This window comes from Camponotus floridanus, unplaced genomic scaffold (assembly GCF_003227725.1).
Source record: "Camponotus floridanus strain SB8 unplaced genomic scaffold, Cflo_v7.5 scaffold48, whole genome shotgun sequence".
In the NCBI taxonomy this organism is placed as follows: Eukaryota; Metazoa; Arthropoda; class Insecta; order Hymenoptera; family Formicidae; genus Camponotus; species Camponotus floridanus.
The window spans coordinates 1,379,572-1,407,395 of record NW_020229636.1 but is presented as its reverse complement, the minus strand read 5'-3'; the positions used below and the strand labels follow the sequence as shown (position 1 = coordinate 1,407,395).

At 32.8% G+C, this 27,824-nt stretch overlaps 4 protein-coding genes across 4 annotated transcripts in view; 3 read left to right on the top strand and 1 right to left on the bottom strand.

Annotated features, from left to right (window-relative positions):
* LOC105258735 (angiotensin-converting enzyme) overlaps positions 1-27,824 on the bottom strand; it is a 49,541-nt gene that overhangs the window by 15,274 nt on the left and 6,443 nt on the right. The window contains exons 4-10 of the mRNA XM_011270205.3: positions 27,728-27,824; positions 26,823-26,966; positions 26,440-26,631; positions 26,116-26,213; positions 25,806-25,975; positions 25,455-25,579; positions 23,420-23,762 (exon numbers count right to left, since the gene is read on the bottom strand). Coding sequence (XP_011268507.1) covers positions 23,420-23,762; positions 25,455-25,579; positions 25,806-25,975; positions 26,116-26,213; positions 26,440-26,631; positions 26,823-26,966; positions 27,728-27,824 — 1,169 coding nt within the window. The remainder of the gene's footprint in view (positions 1-23,419; positions 23,763-25,454; positions 25,580-25,805; positions 25,976-26,115; positions 26,214-26,439; positions 26,632-26,822; positions 26,967-27,727) is intronic.
* On the top strand, positions 1,747-4,103 carry LOC105258733 (proline-rich protein 4). Its single transcript, XM_011270203.3, has 2 exons — positions 1,747-1,924; positions 2,541-4,103. The coding sequence occupies exons 1-2, from the start codon at positions 1,913-1,915 to the stop codon at positions 3,741-3,743; spliced, it is 1,215 nt and encodes a 404-aa protein (XP_011268505.2). The 5' UTR covers positions 1,747-1,912; the 3' UTR covers positions 3,744-4,103.
* Positions 7,665-12,823, top strand: LOC105258750 (proline-rich protein 4-like). Its single transcript, XM_025412173.1, has 3 exons — positions 7,665-7,724; positions 11,340-11,574; positions 11,874-12,823. The coding sequence occupies exons 1-3, from the start codon at positions 7,665-7,667 to the stop codon at positions 12,821-12,823; spliced, it is 1,245 nt and encodes a 414-aa protein (XP_025267958.1).
* LOC105258734 (proline-rich protein 4) lies at positions 19,808-22,169 on the top strand. The gene is made up of 2 exons (XM_011270204.2): positions 19,808-19,870; positions 20,254-22,169. Exons 1-2 carry the CDS (start codon positions 19,859-19,861, stop codon positions 21,454-21,456), a joined length of 1,215 nt encoding a protein of 404 aa, XP_011268506.2. The 5' UTR covers positions 19,808-19,858; the 3' UTR covers positions 21,457-22,169.

The following is a 27,824-nucleotide window of genomic DNA, read 5'->3' as shown; positions in this document are numbered from 1 at the left end:
GACGTTGGTTGGAGGTGAGGACGAAAACGGAACAGTAACAGCGAAAGGGAGAGGATAGATGATGACGTTGATCGCGCGCGATTCGCGTGACCGTTGCAGTCGATTGCTACGAAAAATAATGTATTAAAGCTGAAACATGTTACACGTTGCGTCATGATCGGGCGGACTATACAATAGTTTTTAGTCAGGGAAAAATAGAAAACGAAAGGAATTTTAATTTTCGAATTTAATTTTCTAAGTTAATCTTAAGTTTTTTGTAATCATTTGCCTAGTCTGTATAATTTAAAATCTCTTTCTAAAAAATCTTTATTTCTTTTTACATTATCAAAGCGGGTTTCTTGGCTTTTCTAGTTCCAATTCTACAATTAATTAAACATTTTTTATTTCGAGAATTGTGAATAACAATATACAATAAATCAAAATTATTTAGCATCTGAGAAATTATATTTCACGAAAATTTAAAATTAAGGGGAAGCTACGTTTCTGCTAAGATGGAAAGTGAAAAATTTATAATTTAAGGACATGGAGAAGGTAATGTTAGAATATGCATTGAATGTTGAAATATGCATTCTTGTAAGAGAACACAAAATTGTAGGGAAAGGTAAGAGAAATTGGTGTAATTTACTGATGGAGAAACTAGATTGACATGTCAATGTTCTACCTAGATGCATATACACGCATAAACATGACATATAATTTATTATAGATTAGTATTAGAAAAAAAGTGTCGTTATTGAAATTTAATGAAAATATATAATTCTGTGAAAATATATAGTTCTGTAATATGTAATAATTCCCGGAATTGACGATGCGTGTAATGTATGTTAAAATATCAAATTTCATAAGACACTTCTTCGATTGCATTTCAACGATTGCATTTCAACGATTGCAAGTCAATTCGATTGCAAGTCAATCCCTCTGTAGGTAGGGTTTTCCCGACTTCCGTTGGCGAAGCATTTCTACTTCTTCAAGGAAATACCTGCGGGACGTGCAGTAAAAGTTTAAACACATTTTAACTACATTTCGAATAACGGAGTAATGGCGAACAATGATGTTTGCGAAATGTCGTCAGAGAGCACACATTCGACAGAACACTAAAAATTTAACTTTCAATAATTTCGTAAAATTTCATTTAACTTGCATATTAAGTTATAAATCTTTCCCGAGGTGGGGAACTGACACGCGCCGAATAGCACGGTGACAGCCGACAACAGTCACCGCGAGTGATATATGTCACGTTTTAATCGCACTATTACTAACGATATCCGCATCGGCTGACAGATTTGCCGGCAGGCGAATCTGTCCGATGCAAACTCTCGTGAGACGTTACGTACGAAGAGGCAGGTTTTTTTAACATACTGTCAATCTAAGTTCACCTAAACTGGAAAGGCACGCGGATACGATCGATGTCTCGTCGACGGCTTCCGATACTAATATAAGGAACGTTACGATGGCCAATCGGTATGTCATCGTTTCTCAGAGAAAGTATCATATAAAACTAAAGCGCAGTCGAGATACCTGCAAAGACATGTGAGAAAAAAAATCAGGCATCGCGAGCACAAGCATTTGATGAAGAGGAAAGAAAACGAGATCCGTTTGTTGAAAAAAGAGAGTTTGTTTTTCACGACGCGCGTAGCCGCACGTGCGTACGTGCGTATGTAAGTATAGGGAAGTTGAAGAGGGGGAGTAAGGTGTCTGTCCCAAAGGGGAGTGGTGGTCGCTCGCACGGTAGGACTGTCATCGTCATAGTTGAACAAAGAGGTATAACGTGGGGGTACATGACTTGGGGCCCCGGACCCGACGGGCCCCGGGTGGCGAAGGCGAAAGTGTGCTGCGTATATAAGGCCAAGAACCGACGGCAATCAGCATCCAGTTCACTCCTGGACGCACCCGGAACATCGCGAGAGCAAAAATGAGAATCCTGGTACGTCCTCCATCGTAACTGATTCGTTTGCAACTTTTCGTCCTAGTGTTGCATTATCGGAAAGCGAGAAACGTCGGTGAATCGTGTATCGAGGAGGCTCAGATAGATAATAATATCTACGACAAGTGAAAATAACCGGGGTTGTGGATCGTTCAAGAGAGATTAAACACGTGCATAAATTCGGCTCGTAAATCATGCATTAAAGAATCCCGATTATGAGAACAAGTTGTACGCGGAGTGTATTTCTAACGAGCATTCCGCATAGTAATATCGGATAATTACGCAATTTGAATAGTTTTACTTTATCGCAGAATGAACGATCGTATCTATTGCGCTTTCTTGATCACGACATTTTGATTCTGAATTTTTGCTAAAATTCTAAAGAATTTTTATTACATCGTGTAGTGATATATGTGTATTTAATCTTAAATTAGAATAGATTTTTAAACATAAACAAAATTAATACATCTCGCTACAAATCTTTACGTATCGGGTTGATATCAGAGAGTAATATATATATATATATATATATATATATATATATATATATATATATATATATGGTAATATAGCAATTGAGATATCACTTAATCAAAATATAATGCATATTTTCTAGATTTGCGTGGCAGTTGCCGCCCTCGTGGTCACGACAGTATTGTCGGAGGAGACCGCGAAAGTCGAGAAGTCAGTGGAAGCGAAGTCCGTAGGCGAGAAGAAGCAAGAGAAGCGCGGGCTGTTAGGTCTTGGTTATGGTTACAGCTATGATGGTGGATACGATATTGGATCTGGTGGACACATCGGCCTCGATATAGGCGGTGGACATGGTGGATACGGCGGTGGATATGGTGGATACAGCGGTGGATATATCAGCGGAGGATATGGCGGTGGATACGGCGGTGGATACAGCGGTGGATACGGCGGTGGATATGGTCACGATCACGTAAAGACCGTGACTGTAGTGAAGAACGTCGCCGTGCCATATCCCGTAGAGAAACATGTACCCTATCCGGTAGAGAAGCCCGTACCGGTCCCCGTCAAAGTGCCCGTACCGCAACCGTACCCAGTCGAGAAACACGTGCCTTATCCCGTCAAGGTCTTCGTGAAGGTGCCCGTTCACATACCCCAGCCGTATCCGGTAGAGAAGAAGGTTCCCTACCCAGTTCATGTACCGGTCGATCGTCCTGTCCCGGTCAAGGTTTTGGTACCGCAGCCTTATCCCGTAGAGAAACACATTCATGTCCCGGTAAAAGTACCAGTACCGCAGCCGTATCCCGTCGAGAAACAAATCCCGGTACCAGTGAAAGTTCCGGTTCACATACCTCAACCTTACCCGGTCGAGAAGCTCGTACCTTATCCAGTCAAAGTCCCAGTCGATCGTCCCGTTCACATCCCAGTTTTCAAGCCTTACCCCGTGCACATCGAAAAGCATGTGCCTTATCCAGTCGAAAAGCCAGTACCTTACCCCGTGAAGGTCCCAGTTGACAGGCCGTACCCCGTCCCGGTCGAGAAACCCGTGCCAGTCGCTGTTAAGGTGCCAGTACCGCATCCGTATCCAGTCGAAAAACCAGTGCCTTATCCGGTCGAGAGACCTGTGCCGGTAGCAGTCAAGGTCCCGGTCGACAGACCGTATCCCGTTCATGTCGAGAAGCACGTACCTTATCCGGTAGAGAAGCCCGTGCCTTACCCGGTTAAAGTGCCGGTAGCTGTACCGGTGCACCACGAACACCACGGACACCACGGACACGAGGGCTACATCTCCGGTGGATACGAGGGTGGCGATATAAGCTACGGTGGCTACGGTGGATACGGTCATCACTAATGTCACAATTCCCGGTTGGTCATCTGTCGTCGTTGCACAAGAAACTCTCCACCGCGCACGATGACGGATAACCGCGAGGATCTTGTCTTAGAATATGAAGAACCGATTCGAAACGTTGCCGTGCGGCGCAGCGAAATCCGCCACTTTGTACCTGGATCGGATCGGAGACGATCTCCGGTAGACGATCGCGTACTCCGATTCCCATGATAATCGCAACGAAAGCGCGGCACGGCAACGTGTGCCAGTTAGAAAGAACGAATGATTAATAGGAATGTACTCTTTAGCGATCTTCGCTCGAGAGCTCGCTTGTCTTACTTTTGTACCGATAATAGCAAAATATGTATTTTTTTACAGAAAATCAAATAAATATTATTGTAAAGTAGTTATATATAAGACTATATAACTTCTGTAACTGATTTATTTATTTACCCTAATTCCCATATAATATCCTTTTTTTAAAAAAGATTAGTAAAGATGTTAAAAGAAATAAAAAATTCATGAAAATGAACATGTCCAAAATGTGTTCAATGATTGCTAAATTTATGACTATCAAATAGAAAAATGATAAAACATATTCTAATGCTACAAGAAAGCATAGTATATAAAGTAATATATCATATAGATATAATAAGAGAAGTTTTTAAATAAAAAATATTACAAAATTAGCAAAAGCAACAGTGAGAAAATAAGTGTGACTTAATATATATTTTATATAAATAATATTAAATAATATATAAAATGATGTTTAATGAATATATATATTAAAACATTCTTTTATACTGAAAAAAAAATATATATATATATATATATTTTATACTAAAAATTTGCGACAAATCAGAAAAAGCTTTACACATTGTTGAGAAACTAATATCAATTCTTTTTAAATTATCTTAAGTTATATTCTTCTATAACGATTCTATATTCGTCGATAAATGTCTTTGTATTCTATTAATAATATGAAATTGCAGGTTAAATATTTAAATCAACAATTCAGTTTCCGCCGTCAATTCCGCGATATTATCAAATTAATATAATCTAATTATACTTATATCATTATTATTTCCTTACAATTTTAATTTTTAATAGATATAATCGAAAATTATTTAGAAATGATCTATTTAAAAATGATAAATTTTTCTAATATTTATAAAAATGATATTTTATCAAAGATCTATCCTTTTTTTAAAAATATGTATGACGATTTATTTCTTCCATTATAATATATAATATTTTTCTCAAATTTCTTACTTTTCCACATCTCTTAAAATTCTTTATATTATTAAGCACCTAAATTTTCTTACGTAAATTATTAGCAATTAAATTGTGTATGTATGTATGTATGTACACATGTATACGCGTATAAATGCAAGAAAATTAAGTATTGATCCGTGCATCATGAAATTCTGAAGCAAACATATATTGATGTAATATGATACATTCAATATACATGTAATTAAGTTTATTACTTTGACCTTCATTATCCTATATTTACATTCCCTCAGGAAACATCAAAATTTGATTAAATTCCCATAGTGATCTTCATAGAAAAGTTATGTAATTTAATCCATACCAAATACATTAATTAAATTAATATAACGAAGCTAACAATAAGTAGGTAAGAGTTCTCACAAAGTTAGCGTTCAACGGAAATTTATGATATAATAAGATAAAGTAAGATGTTACACACGTGTGTATGCAAATTTCCACGATTTTAATTAATATCGATTACATGATCTTTTGGATGAAATTTTCGTATTTTCTCAATGTCGAAAATATTACAAAGTATAGGTTAAATATGTACGAATAAATGATAGAAACAACTAACAAATTTATATTTACTTAATTATTATATTTGTTTATATATATTTATATTATGTATTTGTATCTCATTTTGGAAAGAAAAAGAAAGACGAAGATTTTATATAGAAATTTATATAGAAATTTGAGAAAAACTTTCTGTGGCTTGCATGATGCAAAAGAAGCAATGGATCTTCATATCGTTACATCGATTTATGCTAAACTGTCTTGGGGGTTGCAATAAGATAAAAAATTCGCGCGCGAAATTGAGCTTTGATCAACTTCATTATTCCGTTGTTCGTGATTCAGTTTTGTCGGGGGTCCCCTGATATCTGCAGAGGTAAAGTGCATCCGCGACTAATTTCTTGCACGACCCACTTCGGCCGAAGCGGCTTTGCCACTTGACTCACGAACGGCGACTTACGTGCTCGTCCGGATCACGGGAACGATTATGCAATCGTGCCATTAGCGCACGCGACGTCGAGGCTGAAAGTAAGAGTCTCCCCTTCGCCTCGCCGAGAAAGATCGTGCTGCCGTAAAATCCACTTCCCCTTTCGTCCGTTTTCCACAGACCCGGAGCGGGTCTGTCCTTTCGCTTCCTTTATTTATCCCGCCGCACCTCTTCGCCTTGACTCGCGAAACTATTCCTTTTAAGACAATTACGCGGAACGAACACGATGTTTTGCATCCTCCGTTAAAAAATATTGCACTATAAAGATCTTAAGATCACGAACATCAGAGCGTAACGTGGGAAGGCTGATAGTTACTAAAATGTCATAGCTTCGATAGATTTTCAATTATTCGAGATTGAAAAATCTTGCTTTTTTGGAGATAAATTATGGAACATCTCTCTCTCTTTTAATTTTAATAGATATTTAACTTGACATTTAATTAATGATAGAAAATTAGATTGTTAATTCTGTTATGAATATTATGATATTTAAGATTGAAGAAAATAAGTCAAATTTCATTTAATTATATCTAAATATATTCAATAAGAAATTATGAAATTTAATTTATTATTTTAAATTAGAAATTTTGCTTTTTTAATAGTATCACGTATCATTTTAATGAAACTAATAATTTTTGCGATTGTCGACATTATGTTTATCCATTCATATATTTAATAATTTTGTTATGAAATCTTCTATTACTTAATTGCATTGGTGAGAGGAGCAAATTAGTTATTTGATATTTAATATAATATTCACTTTAATTTTTAAGCGAGTTGTCAATGCATATTTACAGTGTTAAATGATACAATTAGAAATGAAGAAAGTTTTTAATTAGAATAAGGAAAATTTATATATACATGTATAATTGAAATATAATATATATCTAATAGTCTCTCTTAACAAATAAATATCAATACCTAATTTAAATTTTTTTAAGAGTATATCTTATTATTATAAGGGGGTATTTTTATATTATCTAGTAATTGAATTAATTATCTAGTAATTTAATTAATTATCTAGTAATTGAATTTATATTATCTAGTAATTGATTCGAAAGGATTATTTAGAAAGAAAACGTAACTTTGTTTTTTGAAAAGGAAAAGAAACGGTACTTTTCTCAATTATTTTCAACGACAGTAACCGGTAAGATAGTTTGATACTTTTACATTTGCTGCTATAATAAAGATGTTCTAGCAAAGGATATTCTGTCTAAATGAAACAATTTCATTAAGTTACTAAATATTACAATATCTTCGATTATATTTTCTCCGAGCATTTTATGAGATCAATTTTTTAAAAATAAGCTAATGATTATAAATACATTGCTTATTAATAGTAAAAATTAATATCAAAAAATATAATATTTTTATTCATTATTATAATCCTGAAATTTACCATATGCACTCATTGAAATATGATTCATTAAAATATTTTTAATTTATTAAAATATTTTAATATCTATACATTTCTATCACCTTGTGATTCTATCATCTGTTGATATATAATTTAAATTATTGCAGTTTGTAAAATTCACCTAAGGTATATATCGTGAGAGAAACACTCTCTATCAACCGTAGTTACTGCAGATCGTTATTATTTAAGCAGCAATCTATGTTCAAAATTAATAGACATTAAATTGCATTGTGTGAACGCATGATAAGTGAAAGTAATGACGCAAACGCATCCACTTTGCGCTCTTGGTGATTATGCATTTGATATTTGCAGAGGGGTAATTTATTGCAATTGCTATCGTGAATGATAATTTGCTGTAATTTTAAGCCTAGAATATATAAAGTAGGACTCTATCAGAGAGCACAATTTAAAATACATCAATATTGCTTGCAAGATACCGCATATCTTTCTTTTAAATTGAGAAATTCTTTTAAATGAATTTGAAAAAAATTTAACTTTATGAAAAACATGCAACATATATTGTTATATATAGATTTATAATATAATCATGAATGATTGCATTTTACTAATTTTTACTCATTGGTTGTTATTATTGTACATTATTTTGATTATTGATTGTTATTATTGTACATTGTTATTATTGTTATTATTGTAGATTGTTTTGATTATTGAATATAATGTGTTTTTTATTTTTGCGATATAAAAATTATATACATTTATAATTGGTCATTATATACGTGGAGTCGTGTTAGTATCCGAGAACTAAGCAGGTCGCAGCGACATAATTAGAAGATTAAATAACAGATACAATCTTTCAAAATAGTGTCGCTTCCTATTACTAGACACATCGTCTTTCCTATCTTATGTGCGCAGAAAGCATGTATATCAACATAGCGATTTCGAGAGAGTGAAGGTAAAACCTATATATTAAAGATGTAAGAAAGTTTATGAGCATAAAAAACACATAAATTTCGTTATTATTAAGATGACATTAATTGTGAAAACAAGTTTATGAACGAAGTCTATTAGTATTAATCTACAGATATCGAGCTTATTAATACGTTTAAACATTTGATTCACAAATCTTCCTCTCATTTTTGAAAATAAATTGCTAACTTGCTAGTGGTGTTTATAAGCATAAATTTACATAGGTTTAAGAATTTAATCATAGTATATCAAACAATTATAATTAAAGAGGTATATTGAAAAAAGTTACGCGTAATTAATTACGCAAGACTAATTTTTTAATTAGCCAGCCATCGCATGTTTGAAAAATTATTATTATTATCGTAGCATTTGCTGTGTAATTTAAAATTTATATTCTAAATAGATATTTCTATTTATTTTTATTTATTTAATAAATTATGCACAGAGAATGTACCATCTCCTCATGTTTATCGCTCAATAAATCTCCCATTTATGTCATAATCTAGATATCCGGAAGCGTGAAGCAGCTTCAAAGCGTATCGCTCGCGCTTCCGCTCTCGACTTCCTCCTTCAACATACGTACAACGAATTCCCGTGAATATTCATTTAAAAGAACCTTAATACCATCGTCACTGCAAGAAACCAACTGCATTCTCGCATTACAATGTTAACAAGTCATTTATTAGTGCAGCTTTTTTCACATCACGTTGCGTTTCTCTGCAGTCTATGCATCTTCGAAGACTCGTCCTATCAAACGATAAACTCTCTCCATGTTCGCGATCTATCTTGAAAAGGCACGAATCATTTTTTCTCTGAGTAACGACGTCTAGATTGTACAGCTAATTACAGCCATGTGGTTGCTGTCGAGCGTTAAATATTTGACATGCAAACACATTGAAAAATAATAATGAAAATCAGTGATCCACGATTAGGATCGCGTGCAGATCGCAAAATTCATGCAAAAGGATGTGAAGCAATGCGATCATTATTTTCTCCTTGAGATGGTGAAAAAATTGGAAAATTTGTCTTACATTTATAAAATCGCACATTTCAAAATACATTTAAAATGTAAATACATTTAAATGCTTCACAACATATCATTATTGCTCCTTTAATATCTTTCATGAAAACATTTGATTTACGATATCATCTTGAATGAATCCAGATAAGAGATCGTCCTAAATAATATGTCTACTTTTACTACAATGGCGTGGCTTAAGAATCCAATAAGCAAATTAATAATAAACAACAATTAATAAATGGTTTGTAATTTAATTAATGCCAATATTATGTATAAACTTTTTTTTATTATTCTTAAGTGTTAAAAAATTAAATATTAATTCGTAATTATATAACTCAATATCGATGAAAATGTTTATGTAATTTAAAATTAATTAATGCACGTTCATTGTAATGCTAATTGCACGTGCATTGTAATGCGTTTACTTTGCTATCTGAATTATCTCTAATAATTAATCTCTGCGAAGTAATATGTAATCATGATTTATGGCAAAATGTCAAGCGGTCATTTTTTAACGATAGCTGTAACTGGTTTTCCCATACAAGTTTCCGCATCGATATGAAAAGGTCTTTGACATTTTTCTCTTTCTGTTCAGGACGTTATCTTGGCGAAGCAGCGATGCGTAACTGCAAATTCTAGTTTACTGGATTTAGGTTTATTTCCAAGTGACCGATTATGTTTCCGGTAATAGGCTCCGCCATGCGTTATAGTAAGAGTATTATATGGACTTTAGCGATAAAAATAAAGATAATTGAAATATGAGTAAAAAGTAATCGAGCTATTCTTATTAAATTTTCAGAAAATTGCTTCTATGACATTCGACGATTTCACAAAAATTTTCTCTGTGAGTCTTATTTTTATATTTTGTTGTTATTATTTTGATTTCTTTTTAAATAGTAATAATTTTCTATTATTTCTATTATTTTACACAACAATGTTTACTATTGTTTCAAGATCATGATTAAGAGAATCGATCCGAGAGAATGTCAAGATTCTATAAAAGAAGTGAACGATTTTTATTACCTTGAAACAATAAATATTACTCCCTTCACAAGTAAATCTATTAAAATCAGCGCATGCTAGTGTTTTCCCATTTTTACTGTTTCAGAAAAGACAATTTCACTCACGCGAGTAATAACGCGAAAGTGATTATCCCCTCTTGAAGAAGATATTGCGTGCGTCTCTAGATTAATAACTACAACGTATTCGTAGCAACCATATATATAAGATGGTAAAAGTATACAACTGATCTATTTACTCTTTACTCGAGCAAGGAGATTGAAGATTTTTTCCAAGAGATTGTTCTATTATCTTGTTCAGGATGAGACATACAGTATGTTCTTATACCATTGGAAACATTAGTTTTTTGTGAATAAGTGTTGAAATTATGTCACATTGTGCAGAATTTTTTTTTCAAATAGTGTTTGTGTGTCAAATTCTTTTTAAAATAAAATCATAATGTGTTGTTAAAGTGTGATAGAAATTCTTTCATAAATCTATTTTATTCTTTTTATGATATTGTTTTTGTGATGTATTAAAATAACAGAATTTGCTATTTTATTAAAAAGAGCATATGTCAGGAAAAAAAGCTTTTTAAAATTAAATGAAAATGTTTGTTTCTATCAATTTTTTTTATTTTACAAACATTTTATTAATAAAGTAGATGTTTTGATTACAATTTAATTTTGTCTTTTCAAACTTGATACAATAATTTCTTTGAAAAAAATATTTTTTTTTATTTACGTAAATGAGATCCATATCTTCTCTTTTTTTTAAAAATAAATATATCAATTTGATTTATATTTTATTTAAATAATTAACATAAAATATATTTTAGAAAAATATTATTTTTATTTTTACGCAAATGAAATTTTTTTACTCTTAGAAAAAGAAATAGGATGTAAGTTATAAAAATATTTTTAAATAGTTTTATTTATTCTGCACCAAAACATGCAATAGATGACATTATATGGGTTTTGCTAGTTGCAGGAATATGGGATACTTTTATTATCACTCTTTGTGGCTATGGTGTCAACTTTTCCATTTCATGACAACCTTAATAAATACGTATATAAGTACGATCATCTTCCTAAAGCACAACAAAAGTATCAAATTATGCCTTATCACATAAGGCATAATAGAATTAATATTGCAGAAGGAAACATTCATACAAACGATATACATAAGATCAAACTAGATCAGTCAAAAGATAATGAACGTAAGTATTCTAATACGCGTTTTTGATAAAGTTAATAATGTAAGAACTGATATATTTGTTTATTTACATTACATATCTTTTAGATGTGATTTAATATTTAGTAATTAAATTTCGATACACATAAAGATGATAAATACAGAATATTAAAAAAAGTGAAAAAGTTTTAATGTATTTATAAAATATTATTATTATAATTATCTTATAATTTTTTTATTGAATTTATTCAATATCTTGATAAATGGCATAATTAATTTTAAAGAAAACTATTAAATACAATTTATAAAAAAGGTTAATTTCAGTTTCAGAATCTCATATTGTATATTTTGAAAATGGACCTAAAAATGAGTATGAATTGCCAAACAATTATGGTCATGAATCGAATGGTGGAGGAGATGAACAAAATATACACAATAATAAAGCACTAGATCATCATGTACACGAGAAGCATAAAACCATAACGATTATAAAGAAAATCGCAGTGCCGTACCCCGTAGAAAAAACTATCCGATATCCCGTGATTAAGAAAATATCGTATCCAGTTAAAGTGCCTGTCCCGCAGCCGTACGCGATTGAAAAAAAAATACTTTATCCCGTAAAGGTCCTCGTTAAAGTTCCCGTTAAAATTCCGCAACCAGTACCGGTCATCAAAAAGATTCCGTATCCGATTAAGGTACCAGTAGATCATCCCGTCCCAGTTAAGATATATGTACCAAAACCATATCCCATCGAGAAGAAAATACATTATGAAGTAAAGATTCCGGTACCAGATCCATTTCCCATAGAACGGAAGATACCAGTACCGGTGAAGATACCGGTACATGTACCTCAACCGTATCCAGTCGAGAAAGTCGTTCATTATCCTGTGAAAATCGCGGTGGATAAACCGATACCGGTTCGAGTACCAAAGCCATATCCGGTCCCGATCGTGAAGCCAGTTCCGTATCCTGTTGAGAAACCGATTCCTGTACCAGTCAAAGTTCATGTAGAAAGGCCGATACCAGTCACGGTGGACAAGCCAGTGTTGGTCAAGGTAAATGTTCCCGTACCAGCACCATATCCGGTCGAAAAAGAAGTACCATATTTTGTAGACAAATTCGTACCAGTACCGGTGAAGATACCAGTGCACAGGCCTATACCGATTGACGTAAACAAAGTGGTTCATCACATCGAAAGACCTATTCCTTATCCGGTTAATATACCAGTCGAGGTGCCAATAAATGAACAGGTAGAGCACAGAAATTATACATGAAATACTAAACTTAAAGAATGTAGTCATTCTTGAAAATAAATTAAATAGATGTCAATAGAAGATTTCAATAGAAGATGTTAATAGAATTATAGCTGCTAGAGGCTTTGTTGATTAATTAATTAATTTTCATCAAATCCTGAATATATAATTTTGAAGATTGAGGATATATAACTGCCAAATTTTTAATACAAAATGTAGAACTATATAAAATATACATAATATAGAACCAGAATATAGAAGTCAGTATTTATTATTGATTTCTTGAAAAGAAATTTATTTACTTTATACGGATTTTTCTTTACTTGAATGTATGTGTATATAACTACATAAGATAATAAAATTATCTTATACATTATCTTTTAAAATATTATTTTCCGTATTGTTGTTATAATACATTTTATTTATATAGTTACTAATGGAATTATTCTGATTATACATATTTATACATATTTTTTCCAAATATTGTAAACTATGAAAATAAATGATTGTTGTTGAAAATATTATAAAATATTATGTAATATTATTCTTTTAAGGAAATGTAATTACTATATAGATTCTAGATGCTATAGTATAATATTCCAGATGCAAAATGATTCAGTTAAAAAAAATTTAATGTAATTAAATTAATGTTTTTTTTATCGCTGTCACTATTATAAAACAGTTTTATAACATATTATTATAAACAATTAACTCATAAAAATGAAGGTAATTAAAAATAGGAACTGGTACTAAAATCTAATTGAATCAATATATATTAAATTAAATTAATTAATAATATATAGATAATTAACTTCTTAAGATATTTGTTTAATCATTAAAGCTTTCCCAAGTCAATCATTAAAGTCTCTTCTTGTCATCGGTTTAATTCCAGTCACTTTCACCGCGTAATTATAGCGAGACGAGGATCGATGGAATGTAATTGATTTCTGCAAAACAACAGTCTTTCGACATTGACCCTGAATCTGATTACGGAATGTTCCGCATTACCATAAGATTTCATATAATGTAAGTATATATATATATATATATATATATATATATAATTAAAATTTATATATATATAAATATATATAATATATATAATTAAAATTTATAAAATCATGAATTGATCTAATTCTTTAGTAAGATATTAATAATTAATAACACTTTTTTTCCTATTTTATAAATTATAAATATAAAAGGCATATCGCGTATAAATTATAATATAAATATGAAAATATGTAATATCTGATCTGAAATTAGTACTTCGTAAAAATATACCAAATATATGCGCATGTATTATAAATAATACAACTTTCTTTTTAATTCGTAATAATCTCAAAGTAAAGAAGTTATGATAATACATAGATTGCTTAGATTTATAATACAAACTAGTTACGAATCTAACCTTTCGTACGAGAGGTATTCGTACTAGTACGAATCTAAACTTTCAAGAATTATAAGTATATATGACATATGTTATATGTTTACTAAAAAAAAAGTACCGTTTTTTTCCTTAAAATTTTAATTATTTAAATACTAGATGTAAATTTTTATAATCGATTATATATAATTTTTTATACTTTTAACTTAATTTCGAAATACATTTATATTCATAAATCCGTATATATACTTTACAATTTTTTGTAAAACAGGTGTGGAATAGAATCCAGTTAATGTACTTATACGTGAAACAATTATAAACATATCGCTCTTATATCATATCATGATTTTCTTTATAGCGACTGTAAAATTTACGAAATAAATGATTATATAGTTCATGTAATAAGTATCCAAAGCGACTCGTGTTACGATTTCACTTATATTAGGTTCTTCCGTGTTGCAAAGATAGGATAGGCGTAATTTATGTATATAATATTCGAGATATTGTAATTATATATCAAGATTATGATGAGTAAATAAGCGACACGCCTTTTTACTATATTGTTAATATAGAAAAAATGAAAGCAATAAGATAAAGCGCTTAGCTGAAGCTGTCATTGTCCGAATGACGAAAGTATTTTTTTTCTTCGATTATACCTCCGGGAAGTATCAGAGAAGAAAGTTTCGAGAAGCGTATAAGTTAAGTGGTGTACAACCGCTGCCAAAGCGGGAAAGTTTTGTGCACCTACGAGAAGGTAAGATATGTGGAGAGCGCATTTACACCGGTTTCGGTTTCACTAGTGTTACTGATCCGAGAAATTTGATCGAATTATTCAATTTGTTACAAAAGAAAGTGTCGAGCGATACATATGCGATACATTGTTTGTAACAGAAAAGACCTATGCACATTTCCTATACATATCAGTGCGTTAATACAAATGTTCTACGGGTTATCTAACCACTTGACTATAAGTGATTATTTAATATATAGAGTATGAAAGACTTAATACATAAATTGTTTATCTAATTTATTAATTTTTCTAATTTTAAATATGATGAATTATAATATTTTTCTAATTTTATTTCTTTCTTATAAATTTATTTATTTATTTTTATCACTATTCACATATCACTTGCAGAATTTTATGTATCGAGATTTAGCGAAAGATTAGGAAAACTATTATCGAAAATTTAATCGATAAAAAAAGAAAAAATTAATAAATTAGTATTTGTTAAAAAATATGATCGAATGATCTGGAAAGATAAAACTCCGTATATACAAAGATTAGTTAGTTTTATGATTCAATAATATAGAAAGTACTCTATTCATAAATCAATCGCTTTCATAAATCAATCGTAAATAACTTTAATCTAGATTTTTTTTTGTATAGATTAATGAATTAGAACATGAATAAATGCGTTTCTTTATCATAGATCAAATAATTTGTCTCTGTAGAAATCTTTGAAATCTTTATTCTTATATTATAATATAAAATATTTATATTATAATATAAAACAGTATAGAAATTTTCTTTGAGCATTTGATTCTACATAGGAACTATTATTATCATTTCTTTTAAACTAATAAATTTATTGTAATCTATTATTATAAATTTTATAAAATAGGTATTAATTTTGATAGCAATAAAACTTGATATAAGCTAAAAATTTAGTTCAATTAAAATTTTTTTCATACAGGTTTTTTTATCTTTCTTTTAGAAGCGACAGTTCTCGTGATTCAAGCTATTTACGCATTTCGCGTTTCATTCCAACTTTAAAATAGATAGCACGATTCATTCTTTGCGAATAAATTTGCAGCATTTACAGCCTATAAAATAATGATGATCGTTTAAGCGTAGATAATTATCACGAATAGGTTCTGCAAAGCTATAAATGTTCAACTAGAGAAAGTAGTCTATGATATGTAAATAATAATAAGATATCTTTCTGTTTGAATTTAATACAAATTGATCTATTGTAAAAACGCCATCATGGGATATCAGGTAGCTTGATATAATTATTAATTTTCCTTGTAATAACTGTCAACTTTATTCTGTCTAAGTTCGTAAGATAAATTTAATTATTTCATATCGAATTTAAATATTTAGAAATTTTTGACTAAAAATATTTCTTTTTTTTAAAAAAAGTGAAGAACTTTATTCAATAAAGGATAAGAATAAATTTAACATTTATTTAAAAATTAATAAAAACAGTATTATTTGATGCCCTCCATGATAATTTGATCAATGATTATTATATTGAAAATTTCTAATATCTAAATATTTTTATAATTCCATATAACATATTTTTTTTAAACAGCGGCAGTGTTTTATACTATTTCTAAGTCTTGCTATCGTTATATCATCGGCTGGCAGAGAGAAACTTGAAAGAGCCGGGAAACTTGCTGTGGAAAAAGCAGCCGAAAAAGCAGCCGAAAGAGCAATGGAAAAGGCCTTCAATAATGGAAATATCACTACAGAATCCAAGATTATCCGTGAGTTCTATTTCAATATCAGGAAAGACCCGCGAAAAGAAAAAGAGTATGATGATTATGACAGATACAATCCAATGAATGATGAAGAAGAATCAGAGAAAGATGTGAGCGATTGGAGTACATATTCAAGATTTACCCCTAAAAATATGAGAAATAGAAGCTTTCGTCATGGTCTAGTAGATCAATTTCAGAAATTAGAAGAAGATTTCCGAGAAACATATAGTTCCTTGAGAATATTAATTGAGATAATCGTAAAAGTTGTACAAAAAAATTGTAATTGTGAAGAAAAAATTATCAGTACCTGTGACGTAAAGAAGATTCCGTATCCGATCTATAAACATGTTTCGCACGAGATTAAAATACCCATGTCACAGCCTTATGCAATAGAGGAAAAGGTGCTCTATCGGATGAAAGTCTATATAAATACCTGTCGAAGTACCAAAAGAGCCTTATTACGTCAAGACAAGTTCTTTATAGTGAAGCTCAACAATCCCGTATCGTATAAAGTTGAAGTACCGGTTACTGTAGCTATGTATTGTCAACAAATCGATACCTTACAAGATTAAAGCGTCGATCAAGGTGTAGATCGTGTACAAGATCAAGAAGAAAGTAGTGCTACCGATGAAGGTCATCCTTGACTGACTATATCCGGTACCACAGTGTCGAAACTGTATCCTATAGAAATAACTAGACCGTATTCGATAAAAGTGTCTAAACCATATCCGATAAAAATCAAAATATCTGTAAACAAACCGTATCTAATAGAGAAACCAGTTCCGGTAGCCATTAAAGATCCTCGTATACTATGAAAAAATCCGTGCCGATAGAAATAATAAAATCTTTCTGTTTCAATCAAAATATTTGTCCCTTGGACAAATCTTATGAGGTACAAGACGAGGCAGAACATTCGATCTATTAAAAAAGTCCTTTCCTTATGTCGTATAATTACTGTTTCCTATCAAACTCGATTAGAAGGATTAAGATGATACTAAGAAAAAGGAAAATCTGATAGAAAGCGAAAACGCTGACAATGAATGACAGCGATTGCAATGATTAGATCATGACTCATTCAAGCTGCAGATGTTTATATTATTTATCATTTTAATACTGTTATGAGATAGCGACGTATTGGTTTTTATTATAATTAATAGAGTTATGTATAAAGGATACACAAGTATATAGTATATATATAAAATTGCGCAACATGAAATTTTTTTCTATTAGTATAACCATTGATGTATGAATAATTGATTTTCCCAAACAACTTATGTATGAATAAAGTGAAAGAAATGAAATATATAACTGGAATTATGTTCCTATTTATTACTTCCTTATTTGTACTTGCTCGGAAAAAAAATCTGAAACTGTGATAATAAAGTGTTTTTGTCATGAAATGTGTATTGAATTTTGCCTTTCTTGTTAATAGCGTAATCTGAGAAAATAAAATGATTCCTTGTTTTACTTTAACATAATTTAAATGAAGGAATTGCATAAATTTTATGGTATATATGTAATCTCTATTAATCAATGAAATTGATTGTGTATCAGAGCATCACTAAGAATATTTAAAAATTATAAATTTGAATTCTAATCTTTTAGCCGACTTATTCAAGCATATACTTTTTTCTCTTTCAGCTATATTAGTTTCGCTTACTATTTTTTATATTTTTCGCTATATAGTTTTATTAGAATGTAACTCACAGATGTATCCATCTTTATTTAAATTAACAATTAAGGATTAAGATTTTGAGCAAGAATTATAATAAAGTGGAAAGTTATATAAATATATTTTCAGTGTTTTAATCGAACATTTTTTTTACGAAAAAATTATTAAGAGAATTTGTTATGTGTTTGAATCCAATTTAGATATTTTTTTATATTTCCATTTTTTACTTTTAAATAATTAGAATAATATTAAATTATATTTATTAATTTAAAATTTTTCCTTTCTCTTGTTATTTGCTTATTAATATACATAATCAATAATTTTTTTAGTATATTTTTTAATTATAACGAGTAATTAAAAACTCTCTGCATATTCAAAATTCAATCACAATTACGTTCGTCACAGAATGTTAAATATTATTCCTGGCTATTTTCTCGCATTGTTTGTTTAAGAATCTCGTATTTCTTATTTCAAGCAAGTCTCAAAAATCGGAAATTACCGTACAACGCACCTAGTAAACGGCACATTATAATGCGGTCGATCTCACATCAACATTCTAGAATTTATATCTTCTCTTTGTACATATTGCGTCGCCCCTCTCTCTCTCTCTCTCTCTCTCTCCTCTCTTGTCCACAACTTTTTCTGTCTTTCTTCCTAGCTCTTCCTCTCGCTCTCTCCCTCAGAGAGCTGGAGAGACCGTTAGGTGTCTATCGTCTCGGCTGAGAGAACTCGTATGAAGCTTGCCGCAATCACTGCCGCGTCTTGTTCGTTCTTCTGTGGGGACCGGATATGGAGAGGGAGAGTCCTGCCGGACAGCGATATACGGGCGAGAAACTTCCACGAGATGTAAAACGGCGGAAGGAGGAAGAGGGAGGTTGCAAAGAGAAGGGAGATGACAGTAGGGGAGGAATGGAAACGTATCCAATGGCGTAGGTGAACAAGACTAAAAAGGATTAATCATTACGTGTAAAATTTAACAGAAGAGCAAAACAATTAATACTCTTTATCTTAAATCTTAGAATATTTTCTTTGCAGACATTAATTCTTTTGGCAGAAGATTATCTCATTCATAGTATATATTTTACAATTAGTCGTTATAAAACTGTCCATCTGTTTTTAACCATTTCCTTAAATTTCGGATATGCATTTATTCCAAATGAATAATAGTCATGGAACATCTTTTTTTACGACACATATTTTCTATATCACGTATTCTCTTGAATTTTTGAATATCATCGTTGTAACTTCCGGTATTCAATTTTCCACGGTTGCTACACCGTTAGACACGATTATGGAAGCACCGACTGTATGTCTAGAATTCATAAAAAAAAAAATACCATAACGCTAAGTACGTCGGGCGAACGCCAGACGTGTGTTTCACTTTTCCGTGAGAGCGCAGAGGGGCTCGCTTAATACGCGTTGGGGGAAAGCGGACTATAAAGACGGTGGTACCTTGGGGGGAAGCATCCAGTAAAGTCTGGACTTTAACTAGATCGTGAAAGACCTGGTAGACATGAGAATTTTGGTAAGTCACACTGGATGGAATTAGCTTCCATTAATTATGCAAATTAAATCGGCTTAGTTCTTTTGCATCATCTTTTTAAATTTAAGATTTCGTTTGAAGTAAAGATGACGATAGTCGTGCGATTTTTTTAAATCAAATTAATCGCAACTAAAATTTATCGATATTTCTCCTTGATGTAAATCGTAACAAAAGCGATAAAGTTCACGATCAAAGAACAAAAATTTATCGAATGGTCAATGTTTTATATATGTAATCTCTGACACATATTATTCAAAACATATTAACAATTATATCTAGTTCATAAAAAGTATTTTTTCATCCAAAAGACATAGCATTGAAGCGATTGGTATAATCGATACAGCATTTCTATCGATATATTACAGTTTCTCGCGCTATTAGTGGGGCTGCTGGCCTTGGCCGTGTGCGAGGAGAAACAGACTAAGAAGATTGAATCAAACGAAAATGCCGAGGCCACGGAGAAGAAACAGGAGAAGCGCGGGTTGAGTCACATCGAGGGAGGTTACGGGGGACATGAAGAGGGCGGCTATGGCGGCGGCGATTACGGTGGTGGAGATTACGGCGGCGGAGGCGGTTTCGAGGGTGGTCACGATATCGGCGGTGGAGATGGTGGATACGGCGGTGGAGATGGTGGATACGGCGGTGGAGATGGTGGATACGGCGGTGGAGACGGTGGATACGGCGGTGGAGACGGTGGATACGGCGGGGGCGGAGGCGACGACGGCGGCAAGATCAAACAGATCACGATCGTGAAGACCGAAAAGGTACCTTATCCGGTTGAGAAGAAGGTTCATTATCCAGTGGAGAAGGAAGTACCGTATCCCGTTAAAGTACCAGTACCACAGCCGTATCCCATCGAGAAGAAGATACCAGTCCCGGTAAAGGTATTCGTCAAGGTACCGATTCACATACCGCAACCGTATCCTGTCGAAAAGAAGGTACCCTATCCAGTACACGTACCGGTGGAGAGACCAGTACCCTACAAAGTATACGTGCCCCAACCGTATCCGGTCGAGAAGAAAGTACCATATCCGGTAAAGGTACCAGTGCCGCAGCCATTCCCGGTGGAAAAGCCCGTACCATACACCGTAAAGGTCCCAGTACACGTGCCGCAACCCTTCCCCGTGGAGAAGCCGGTACCGTACCCGGTGACAGTGCCCGTCGAGCGACCTTACCCGGTACACATAGTTAAGCCGTATCCAGTCCCCGTCGAGAAGCCGGTACCCTATCCGGTAGAAAAGAAGGTACCCTATCCGGTCAAAGTGCACGTAGAGCGACCGGTGGCTGTACCTGTAGAGAAGCCTGTGCCCGTTCATGTTAAGGTACCGGTACCGGCGCCATATCCCGTGGAGAAACCGGTACCCGTCCCGGTCGAGAAACCTGTGCCCTACGCTGTAAAAGTGCCTGTCGAACGACCCGTGCCGGTTCACGTAACGAAGCATGTCCCTGTGACGGTACCCAAAGCGGTGCCGTATCCCGTAAAAGTGCCGGTGCCGGTACCAGTGCACGACCACCATGGTTCTTCCGGGGGTGAAGAATACAGCTACGGGGGACACGGGGGATATTAGTATTAAAAGCGTGACAGTGGAGGATTTTTCGCTCGTTTCAGAGAAAAATTAATGTATGGTAGAGGGAAAAAGAAATATGTTATAATATAAATAGCTGTCATTGAGAATCTATTAACTCGACTGATCAATATCATAATTAAAAATGTACATATAGTGTATATATTTGAAATTAGATCATTAGTAAGTTAATTCGTAAGAAAAAAAAAATTCTCCACTGCATCACGAGCGGACGTATTGGCACCTGCTACGGAATACATCTCGATAATATTTTTTCTATCAAAATTTGTCAACGCATTGTGTCGAAGAGAAAATAATTGTAGGAAACAATGACGATTTTTAACATGTTTAACGGCTGATTTTTCACTCGAAAGCGCTAACGAAGTGTTTTCTTTGCCTGACAAGTACTTCGTTCGAATATGAATTCGCGGGCGAAGGAAACGCGATGTATTTATTTTATTAATTTAGCAGTGCCGTCCACTCGGCGGGAGTCCTGGCGAGGGAAATGAGTTTGCAGAACAGTCGTTTTGCGTCACGAAAGATGATTCCACGGGTGCCACGAGTCCGCGCAGACAGCGCTAACGATTTCCTTAGATATCGACACTTAAATATGAACGCATGTTTGTGTGTTTCTCTTTCGACGTTCGTAACATGTAATATACGTCTTTTATGTTGTACCATGTCTTTCGCTTCTTTTTAATAAAACCAAAGAGCAAAACGATACAGTCTTGAGAAAAAAATTCATTCTATTGCCATATTCTACAAGAAGCCTGAAGAACTAACTTGCTTATCTTTATATGCATGTCCTTCCTCAATAAATTTCACAAATGCAATTTACGACTCTTGCAAAATCTACTATTCCTTTCTTATGAGAAAGTTATGTATCAAACCGAAACAAAGATCAATCTAGATATGTTAATTTTTTTGATCGAAAAGCCGACCGAAAAAGATCATTATACGTTACGAGGTAGAATTTTCCGTGTGCATTTTTCCTATCGGCATCAATATCCTTGAATTTCGTGACGAATCGTTTATCTTCGATCGCGCTCCACGCAAACGATATCTGTTTATGACGGTAGTATTATTAGATTTCTTGTTCCGGCAGAGAATAAGAAAAAGTAGAGCTGGCGAAAGTTTCTTCGCTTCTCGCGATTTCGGCCGGAGTTATACCCGGAAAATTCACTCGATAATTAATGCCGCGAAAGATCCTATGCGTAATTAATCTCGTACGGTCGATGAAATTGGAACTTTCCTTTATCTAGCATGACTAACGAAGAAAAGTGCGTATACGTAATACTTCCGATTCGATAATATCAGCGACTTGTTCTGTCTCGCGATCTATCATTTGGCATGTGGTTCTCAGGCATTAAATCTAATTCAAACGCGCATCATTCTAGCAACGCGTAACGATAATCGGAGAAAGGATTTCCCATCTCTCTTTCTCCTCATCTGCCAATGTGTAAATCATAAGAGGAGACGCACGAGATCGCGAATCGAAAGTGAAATCGTTGATCTCGTGCATAAGACACTCAGGTGCGGAAAATTGTTCGCAAACGAGATATGGGCGTGTTGAAAACTTTACGTACGAAAGTACTTTACGTGCATTAGCAGATATTATTTTATCTTTATCTCATCAAGAGATAAACTTATTGAAATAATAATATATCCTATAGAATGTACATAGTAAGTTATATCCAGGATATCAAATAGTATGATTATGAAAATACTGTTTTTCCTGTTATTATTATAAAATTTTTCCCACATATCTAATCTTAATTAAAATAATTACTCATAATTACTGAGATCGTTAAGAAAAATAAAAAATTAATACGTCAACACGTAATAATTTTTACGCAAAACGTTTCTATGTAATTTTCTATGCAAAACAATCGATTATTATGAGAAAACTCATATTAAATAAAGCAAAAACATGCATGAGAAATAAAATAGAAACAGCGACACTTACCTTATGTACGGGATGTCGGCCGGAATGTGATACTTCGCACCTGGATCAAAATCGTCCTCGGATCTCAGTACCGGCGGTTTTGTCCCCGCGTATTGTTCCATCAGTCTATGCCAGTGACAATTGTATTCTTCCCTGTTCACGTAACCGCGAGCAACGTCCCATCGCCATCTGTCCATCGTGATGCTGAAAGGTAGCATCACGAGTTTTTCCATTGCCAACGAAAAGAGGTAGTTGATATCCGCGGATCGTTCATCGATGAATTTGTTCGCTAGACCCAGAGTTTGCAGATGACGCGGCGTCGCGACACTCAAAGCGACAGTCTCGCCGATTGCTTCGTGAAATCCTGATAAATATAATTAATATAATTACTTATGATATAATAAGATAAATTAAATAAAAAAATTGGCAAAGATCATAATTTGCTTCCTTCAAGAGATTATTATAAAACAATATAATTATTTTAGTGTGAATTTATAATAATCAATTATGAGCTTATTTCATAATGAATTTTATCGCAATCTTTCAATTGTGAGAAAAATAATAAAAATAATAAAAAATAATTTCTTAATGTACGAATTACAATTATTTGGGACTTTTCTTTATGATTTAATATCTTGAAGTGTTGGAGTGTTATTCTTTTAAGAGAATTTGTAAACGCTTTACAAGAGTTCGGATGTTTGATAATCGAACGTCACGGTGAAAGTCGACATCAGATGAAACAGATGGCTTGTCGCTGAGTTCCGTCTATGATTATTGCAAAGTTTCTCGAGGTTCTCCGGTCTACACAGATAGCTAGATCGGTGGCTTTTTTGCGCACGATGATTTAACGTTAACCAGGATGTAATTAGTAGTTTGAACCAATAATTCGAGCGTGGTAGATGACGTTGATTATTTCTCTTTGGATCACATTTCCTTATGCAAATTGTACTTAGCACTCGAAAGTGCAATTAAAATAATTTCATAACTCGAAGTTAATATTAATTGGCCACTAAGTAAGTGGGAAATATAGATGAATAGAGAGATAATGCAATATATATAATATACAAAAATAATTGTATAAAAATAATAATGGTATATATTGAGATAAGATGAAATTTACATCCTGGATAAAAATTGTTTACGTGCAGATAAATAAAATTCGTTTGAACGTACATCATAATTTTAAAATAATTCTAAATCATAATAACGCGGATTCCGGTGGAAGCGATAATAAGCGTCTTTGCGAGAGAGATCGAGGCATTGCTTGCAAATTTTATGCGAAATCGATCGGCAAGGCCACCTCTATGAGGTTGTTCTCGTTCGAAAACAATCTGTGTTCCGGTATAAGGCGAATGACCGGGTCTGGCCGACCGGCCGGCCATTGCGACGGTGAAAGCGCGATTGCACTGTAATAAAAATATTTTAACATCCGACGCCAATGTACGCGAGTAACATCTACTCGCCTATTCGCGAGTAGTGTAATGCGCAGCATACACCTCGAGCGTATCGCTCTCGCTCTCGCTTTCGCGCTATTAGTTGTAAAAGTACACAAGTCGGCCGTGCCTTCCGGAAGTCGGGCCAGAAACGAACGATGTATTTACGTAATGCGTGTCGTCTGTCCGATGTTGTATGCCATCATCGCTCCAGCTATTTCCATCTTATTATTCTAGTCGCTCGGATTTTTTCTTCCTGATGTAATTTTTCATTCGCATTCGTGTATTGTGATAAACATCAGCGACGTTAACAATAGACGTAGGTGTATTGTGCGCGTTTTATAAAACCGCATTAATAGTTTTATGACGTAACGCTAGAGCATTTATTTAACGTCTATTTATTTATTGTGAAAAATAATGTATGATTTTATTTTTGCATTTATTTTGATGATTATTCCGTTGCAAAAGGATTTGTTTTCTGTTATGTAATTTGTTTTATTCTTTATTTTATCCATTCTTCTTAATTATTTAATTTTTTTTGTAACTTTTTAATTTTATAATAATAATAATTAAAATTTATTATAATAATAAGTATTTAAAAAATTCTAAATGTATTTTTATACCTGGATTAGCGCCATCACGAAATTCGCGAGGTAGACCGCTATACCGTAAGAAATACTGAATGTGTGCCATCTCATGATGTAGAGTTATCAGATCCTTCATTGTCACTTTTGTACACATCTTAATCCTAAATATATATACAAATATATTAAATTATGTAATCCTAAATATATACAAAAAGATATTAAAAATTTTTATTTCCTTGCATTTTATAAATATTAAAATATAAGTTTAGTATTTGTTTATAAAATTTTTAAGATGCTTTCAAAAATCTTTTTGATATTGTTATTAAATAATATATTACATAACGTTGTCTATATATTATACATGTACGTATTGATAAGTGAATTTACCTGTAATCTAAACGATTGCAAAAGTCCCACGCAGAGGCTTGACAGATTAGTGGACGGTCGCCCGGGTCGGCGATTATACTTCCGGCCCAAAATTCCGGTGGCATAGCACTCAAGTTCAAGGACAGATAAAATTCCTCGGCCACTCGAATCATGTCAATTGGTGTATAGCCCTATAATATTCAATTATCAAAATTAATTATACATTTAATAATTATCAATGTTGATTGTACATACGTAGTGTATAATAACACATGTATGATATAAAATATTAATTACAAAAATTAATTAGAAAAGTGTAGAAAGATCTTACTTGAGCTTGCATTTCTGGTGTGACATCAGGATATGTCTTTCCAGGATACGGTAAGGTAACATCTAAGAGATTGCTCCAAGATTGTGCCCATATATTACCTGTAATGAAAATAATGATATAATTACATAACAATAAATAATATTTACATATAAAAAGTTTATTATATTTAGATAGTTTATAATATTGAAAAATTATTGGTATATTTATTGTTATTTGGTGCATTATTTATAGAAATAATTATACTTGAATTTTATATATATATATATATATATATATATATATATATGATATTATACATGTAGTAATGCATAACATTATTTTTACCAAGGATATGGGATGGAAGAGGCGCATGTCCGCCGATTTTTTCAGGACCGTAAAGTTCCCTTAACTTTCTGCGAATATAAGCATGCAATTCTTCGTAAAGTGGACGTATCATTTCCCAAACCTGGTCAATATCTTGTTGAAAATTGAGAGATTCATAAGGGAACATCCAGTATTCAGAAGCATCCGTAAAATCTATAAAAATAATAATATAAGCACTTATAATATTCGTGATATATAATCGATGCCATTATTATTTAATGCGTAATTTAATTAAAATATATGATATTTGAATCATTTCTTGAACAGTTTTAATACCGCCATTTTTATTTAATTTAAAAATTTATCGTATTTTTACATTAACTTCGAATTAACATTAAACCTACTGTTCAATCTTGCAGCATCATTGTTCAGCGTAATCAGTTGTTGATATAGATCTTTAATCGGTGTACCACTTCGTCTTCTCCATTCAGTCCAGACGTATTGCAATTCATCCCAGTCTCGACTTTTTGCCATAATTTGCGATATATCTGTAATAAAAGACGAAAAATATAGTCAATGTTAAAGTTATATATTAGTTTATATTTTTTTACATTGCTATCTTGTTCGAGATTTTCTGAGATTGTCGAGTATCTTTCGACCGATGTTCATGTTTTAGTGTCTGCGGAAAAACTGACCATTCTTTCTCTTGTCTTGAGATACATAACAGATTTAAATTGGTGTATTTTAGCAAGAATATTACTAGACATAAGCAACCGAGACGTAACATTCATTTGTCAGAAAATCATGTACCGAATCGTAAATTTCTGGATCGAGTCGCGTAAACTTATCCTTTTTCACTCAAAACCTAGATACCTTTTTCAATGTAGCTAATCATCACTTCGCGGCAGATGCGAATTTAATTGAATTCCTATAATAAACAGTATTTAATTGCGTGGCGTATTTGCTTAATTAATTAATTATTCGCTTTCTACACGTGCACGCTCTACTATGATCTCGGAATGATTATTTATTTCGTGTCTAAATGAGCGTGCCTACGAATTTACATTGTAAAAATAATAGACAATTAGGAGCGCATATAGCGGCATAGAAGTCTTCATAAATTAACGGAAAAGGAGGGACTCCCTCGGCGAACGCGAGTGTGCGTGACGTATTCTACTTCTTCACACTTTCATGCGCATTTTGGACTTACGTAAACTCTCCTGCGAAGTTTCGCCGCAACGAACTGTGTATGAACACGGTGGTATCATATGGAATCGATTGTTATTTAGCGTAATCTGTGATATATTACCTGGATATAAACGTAATCCACATCGGAAGGGATCGTTGTAAGCACATATGGTGGCTCCATTATAAACCGCAAGCATATCATTGGTTAAGCGATTGTA

Bases quoted from the DNA above. Each gene is read 5' to 3' on its own strand.
- LOC105258750 (XM_025412173.1), top strand. From the start codon at position 7,665: ATGACGCAAACGCATCCACTTTGCGCTCTTGGTGATTATGCATTTGAT. The intron at 7,725-11,339 runs GTAATTTATTGC...GGGTTTTGCTAG, and splicing joins CATTTGATATTTGCAGAGGG to TTGCAGGAATATGGGATACT. The intron at 11,575-11,873 runs GTAAGTATTCTA...GGTTAATTTCAG, and splicing joins TCAGTCAAAAGATAATGAAC to TTTCAGAATCTCATATTGTA.